Raw genomic sequence first — 6,043 nt, forward strand, 5'->3', positions numbered from 1 at the left:
AAATGTAATCCTATAATTAGGGTGTTCCTGTCTATAGAACAATTAATTTTCAAGAAGTCTACCAAAAGGGAAATTAAAAACGAAGAAAACTGGCTTGTGGAAAGGGTTACAGGGCAGAGAGTCGGAGATTATTTGAGGTATCGTTATTTACTGATAGTGGATTGTTTTTGTTCTTGTGAAGACAGCCCATAAGCCAACGTTGGGTCGGCCCAAAAGCAAAGATAGCTCAGCTCAGCTCCTCCTCTAGGTTTTTAATCAGAGGTAGGTCTGTCTCTGTGTCTGTGTTCGTGTCCGCGTCTGTCTCTATGGGGGGCTCTGAGGAGAAAGAGAGGCAAAAGAAGATGAAGAAAAACAGTAAGAAGAAGAAGGGCAGTGGGCAGGGAAGTGAAGGAGCTCCTCCTCCTCCTCAGGTGATAACCGATGATCGATTTGCGTCTGCTCAGACCGACCCTCGCTTCTTGGAAGCACCAAAGAAGCGCTCCAAAGTGCCTATTGATTCTCGCTTCCGACATGTCTTTACCCACAACAGCTTCACCTCATCCAATGCTTCTGTAGACAAGAGAGGCAAACCCAACAACAACAATAAAGCCGCCATCTCTCTCAAGCACTACTATCGCCTTCAACAACAACCCGGTGAAAATGATAATGAGATTCAGAATGAAAATTCTCAAATTGAAGAAGATGATCAAAGTGACAGAGATGTTGAACCTGACCGAATTGGTCGCCAAACTGAGAGTGAAAACGAGACATCAAGTGAGACTCCCGAGGACGACGACGACGTGGAGAGTCTTGATGGATCATCATCTACTAGCACTTCAGATTCAGATGACCAATATATGGATGAAGAGGAGGAAGATACCTTTATGCAGCTGGTTAGAAGCTTGACCTTATCTTGCCTGTTTTCTTATTTATTCTTTTCTTCTCCCTTTTCCCTTTTGAGGCATGGCATTACGTTTCTAACTATATACCCAGAATAAAAAAGAGGACATGAAACCACTCTTCTGACAACCCTTTTCCCTTGTTTGTGGTGTGTGAAGGAGGACAATGTACCAGAAATTGATGAGGAAACACGAAGGCTAGCCGTTGTTAATCTGGACTGGAGTCAAGTTAGGGTATGTATTATTTCTTTGCCTTTTCTATTTCTCTTGGAGATCATTCGAGGTCTTTGTATATGTTCTTATCTGCTCATACTAAATACTTTTAAATGCTATAGCTTTCCTTCCAATTACACTTCTAATTCTGTGTGATACCTATTATCCTGTTGCCCATTGCTGGATCTGAGTTACATGTACTTCTGTTATATGACCGATATCTTCTCTCCAAGTATATAGTATTTTTCTAGATTCTCTACTATTTGAGCTAATCCTATAGATTATCTTGTATTGTATTTTCTATAAACATTGTCTTTGGATATGTTGTTTCTATGTGGAATGAAATTGAACACAGGGGGCTGTGGAATGGTCTAGAAATCGTGGCGTTGTGTATGCTTATGGTGGGTTACATAGTTTCAACTTTTCTCGTAAATAATTTTGAGCATTAAATAAAAGTGAAATGTCTGGAACACTTGATACCATTCTGCAGTGGTGCATTAGAAATAGTATTGGTGGTCAATGCCACCGAGATTCCTCCAAACAATGATTTGAGGTTGGATGACCTCTATTGCATTCTTTTTGAGTTGAATTCCAAGTTTGTAGCTGCACTTTCCTGTATGTGATCAAGCAAATTGTATATCATTGGTAACTCTGAAAATAACTATTCTTACATTTTTCTTACATAATTTTTTATGTCAAATACACTATTTTTTTTGTCATGTCCGGACTTGGTGCTTCTTTGCCTCTTTCCTGTCATGTTTCCTCTCACACATGTCACAACATGAGCATCACATTGGTTATGCAGTCAGTTGATTTATACGCGTTGGTAAATTGAGTGTGCCGCAACCTTTTCTATTTATATTTTGTACCTGTATGCTGTTAGTCTCACCAATGAGAATTTTATTGATCCTGTAGGCTGTTGACTTATATGTTTTGCTAAGTTCCTTTCTTCCTAAAGGGGGTCAAATTCTGTCTGTTGCTGTCTATCCATCTGAGTTTGGACTTAAGCGCATGGAAGCAGAGGCTATCAGTGGTCCTATTGGATTATATGATGATGAGGAGAAGGATGATGATGATGATGGGGAGGATGATGAGATTGATAACAAGAAGCTCCGTGCTTATGAATTAAGTCGGCTGCGGTATTATTTCTTACGAGCCTGCTAGATTTGCAGTTTTATATGTTTATGTTTGCATTCTTGAATTTACTTAATTACCTAAATACATGGCTAAGCATTGGTTTAATGGGTTGTAGTAGAGTAATAGTCTAGTGGTGTACTGTTTTTGAAATTTACAGTTATTTTAATTCTACTTGCATTAGCTAGAAGACATGTTTTTGGAGAATGGTATGTTCTGATACTGCCAAAATTAGAGGAAAAAGGTTTTTGGTTCATATCCGTAGTTGTTCACAGACAAATTAATTGACTCAAAGCAAAAGTTCTTGGTTGACTTTCCTCGTTATGTTTCCTTGAACATGCAGACATGAAAATAGCGTGCAGTCAGCATTCCATAATTCCATTACTCCCTATGCCTGTATTGATGTCTTTCTTGTTTAAAATACTTATCAAGATTCTTGTATTATAATGTTATTTCTTACTTTTCTGCTTCAGGTATTATTATGCTGTTGTAGAATGTGATTCAAGTTCTACCGCAGACTACCTCTACAAAACTTGTGATGGGGTTGAGTTTGAAAGATCAGCAAATAAGTTGGATTTGAGATTCATTCCAGATTCCATGGATTTTAAGCATCAGCCACGTGATGTTGCGACTGAGGTAATATGTGCTTCTTGATCAACACATATGGAAAATCTTTGTTCTTCTTGATTCAATATTCCAGGGATTTTTAATGCCTGCTGATGGACAAACTGTAACAATTTTATCCTGCAAATGTGCCTTTTACATGTTAAATGACCACCTCTGTTAAAGAGGAGATGATTTGATATTAATATCTTAACACGCCATCTCACGGGCAAACCCTGCACGTTGAAACCTTTTTTTTTAATATAAATGGGTGGCAATGAGATTTGAACCTTGGCCTTCTTGTTTGGTTCGCCTCTGATATTATGTTAAACGACCACATCATCTAAAAGTTTAAGTTTTTAGAGAGGAGAGCATTAATATCTTAATGTTACCAATATATAATCAACCTATTCGTTTTCAGTTTGTTAGTTAAAAACCTAGAGGTTTATCTCTAAGCAAGAGACAGCTTTTCCTCTTGACCCCATATAAAACCCTTGTGCTGAAGGAAAGTTGCACTGAAACAAATCTTGCTCTTAGTAATTGCGATGCTCTCTTCATTTCTAGGCACCAGCGGATTATGAAGGTTTAGATTTTCAAACACGAGCATTGCAACACAGCAACATTCATCTCACTTGGGATGAAGATGAACCACAGCGTGCGAAGATGTTTAAGAGAAAATTCAATGATGAGCAGGTTCGTTTTATGTCCTTATATGATTGTACATGCAAGTTTGTTACTAGTACTTACAATCATTTCATTGCACAATGAATTCTCAATGGGAGTGTGCCAACTGAGATATCATAATTATTTATGAATTGGAATTAGTTAGAAATATAAATGCAAATAATACTTAACTCGAAGTGGGAACTAGGTGTTGGCAACTAGAACTAGAGACTGATTTGTGAATTCTATTGAACTTGTTGATAGTTACAACTGTTTTTGCTTTGTCTTCATGCCTAAAAATGCGATGCTTCCACTGAAAGCATATCCCAGAGGTGAAGGTAGTAAAAATGGCATTTGTGGGTTCGAATGAGGATCTATCTTAGAGATTCAATGCGTTTCAGCTTCTAGTTTTGCATGGAAGCCACCCAATTTTATGTGTGCTGTATGTTAGTCGTAATCATTCTTCCTCCTTTCAGCTTGCTCAGTTGGAGTTGAAAGAGATCTTGGCATCTGATGAGAGCGAAACAGATGACGAACAAAAGCCAGATAAATACCGTGCTCTGATTCTATCAGGGGGCGGCTCAGATGAAGATCATGAAGAGGATAGTTTGCAAGATATGGAGGTTACTTTTAATTCTGGTTTAGAAGATATAAGCAAACGTATTTTAGAAAAGAAGGACAAGAAATCAGAAACTGTTTGGGAGGCATATCTCAGAAAGAGAAAAGAGAAAAGAAAGGCGTCAAAAAATAGGTCCAAGTATTCATCAGATTCAGAGGAAAAGAGTAGTGATACTGATCAAGAACTTGCAGAACAACCAGATGACTTTTTTGTTGAAGAGCCTTCAACCATGGAAAGTAAGGGCACTCCAGTTAAAAGCACTAAAAAAGGAAAATCAAGTGAAGAGACCATCCGAGAAGCTGAAGCAAGTAGGGCCGAACTTGAGTTATTAACTGCTGATGACAAGGGAGCAGATGCCAACTTAAAGGGCTACAACTTGAAACCCAAGAAGAGCAAAGGAAAGAAAGGGAAGGGAATTCCAGACGAGGAGAAAATACCAGCTGCTGACTATGATGATACACGTTTTTCAGCTTTATTTACCTCACCACTCTTTGCTCTGGATCCAACTGATCCTCAATTCAAAAGGTACATATCAAAGGATTGTGTTGCTCTCTGTTAAATAATTGATTTTCCAACAGAAAAGCTTTAAGTGCCACTTGTTTTCAAAATCCTCTATACACCCTCAGGTGATATCTTTTATTCTCACGCATTAAGAAAGAAATTATTCTTTGCTGATAAGCTTTTGACAATGATAATTTGTTGTGTTTTGATCTTCAAAACAGAAACTGTTATTATCCGAGAAGACTTTGAGACTGATCATTTGTTTTTCTTGTCACTCCAGGAGTGCAGCTTATGCTCGGCAGGTTACAAAGAAACAGAAGACATACGAGCAGCAAAGTGTTGGACAAATGGGTCAGGAAGAGAAAGCAACTTCTGATGGATTGGCTAAGAGAAAGGAGAAGAATGAGTTGTCTGCATTAGTTAGGTCAATCAAAATGAAGTCGAAGGAAGTCGCTTTACCCAGTCAAGGTAAGGTAGCTCGGAAATACAAACATTTGCAGTACAAGGAGAAGATGAAAAAATAAGAGAAGTAAGATGTTATCCCCACAGTTTGGAGTAAAAGAGTTGCTTATTTATTCTGGTGGTGGAAAAGGAATGTTGAGAGTTTGCAGATATTTGAAACTAATTTTTGAAAGGGAACTTGTGAACTTGCTTCTCCAATCGTCTCCTCATTTGTTTGCAATTCTATATATCATGTTTCTTATGGGCAGTATTCTTTTTTGCCTTGGCATTTTGGTAACATAGTTATACCCTTTGAATTTTCATTTCTCTGCAAATCAAGCAAGAATTTGATCTCATCTGAAGTTCTTTTCTGGACTTGCCATGTTCTTATGTCTTTTTCTCTTTGAGAATGTTATGAAGAGATGCCTGACATTTTTTATTGTTATGATATCCCCACAAATCATAATAGACAAATAAGAAAATAATATTTAAAATTCGCTATTATTTAAAACAATTGCTTACCCACGTATCAATATGATATTTATGACAAAATTCAATTGATTCTCTAAGGTTTTAAATTAGGTTTTTACAAAATTAAGGTGAAAATTATTTTAAGTTTTTGTATTATTTTAATGAATATTATAAAATAAAAAGTGCAATTAACCCTCTTCAATTATTATGGAGAATATTAATTAATGAGAATAAGGGAAAGTAATACATAGTAATTATAAAAATTGCATAAACTTAAATATGAGTAAAAGGTGAAATAGATGTTTACTGTAAAATAGGTAGGAACAACTTTTGCAAGTACAACATAACTAAGCAAATTTAGAGTATTAACAAAGTCATATTTCAACATACAAGTGTTTGAGGGAGGATATCTTGATTTTATATTTAGAGTTACCTACTTGGAAGCAATAAGCATTAATGATATACAGCAACCGACAATAGCGGTATGATTGTTATACATAACTTTCACCTGTCTACCTAC

At 36.8% G+C, this 6,043-nt stretch overlaps 1 protein-coding gene across 1 annotated transcript; it reads left to right on the top strand.

Annotated features, from left to right (window-relative positions):
• Positions 270 to 5,408, top strand: LOC105165799 (pre-rRNA-processing protein esf1). The gene is made up of 7 exons (XM_011084934.2): positions 270 to 872; positions 1,038 to 1,112; positions 2,007 to 2,230; positions 2,699 to 2,861; positions 3,393 to 3,521; positions 3,968 to 4,635; positions 4,892 to 5,408. The coding sequence occupies exons 1-7, from the start codon at positions 306 to 308 to the stop codon at positions 5,133 to 5,135; spliced, it is 2,070 nt and encodes a 689-aa protein (XP_011083236.1). The 5' UTR covers positions 270 to 305; the 3' UTR covers positions 5,136 to 5,408.

Source organism: Sesamum indicum, linkage group LG6, assembly GCF_000512975.1.
Source record: "Sesamum indicum cultivar Zhongzhi No. 13 linkage group LG6, S_indicum_v1.0, whole genome shotgun sequence".
In the NCBI taxonomy this organism is placed as follows: Eukaryota; Viridiplantae; Streptophyta; class Magnoliopsida; order Lamiales; family Pedaliaceae; genus Sesamum; species Sesamum indicum.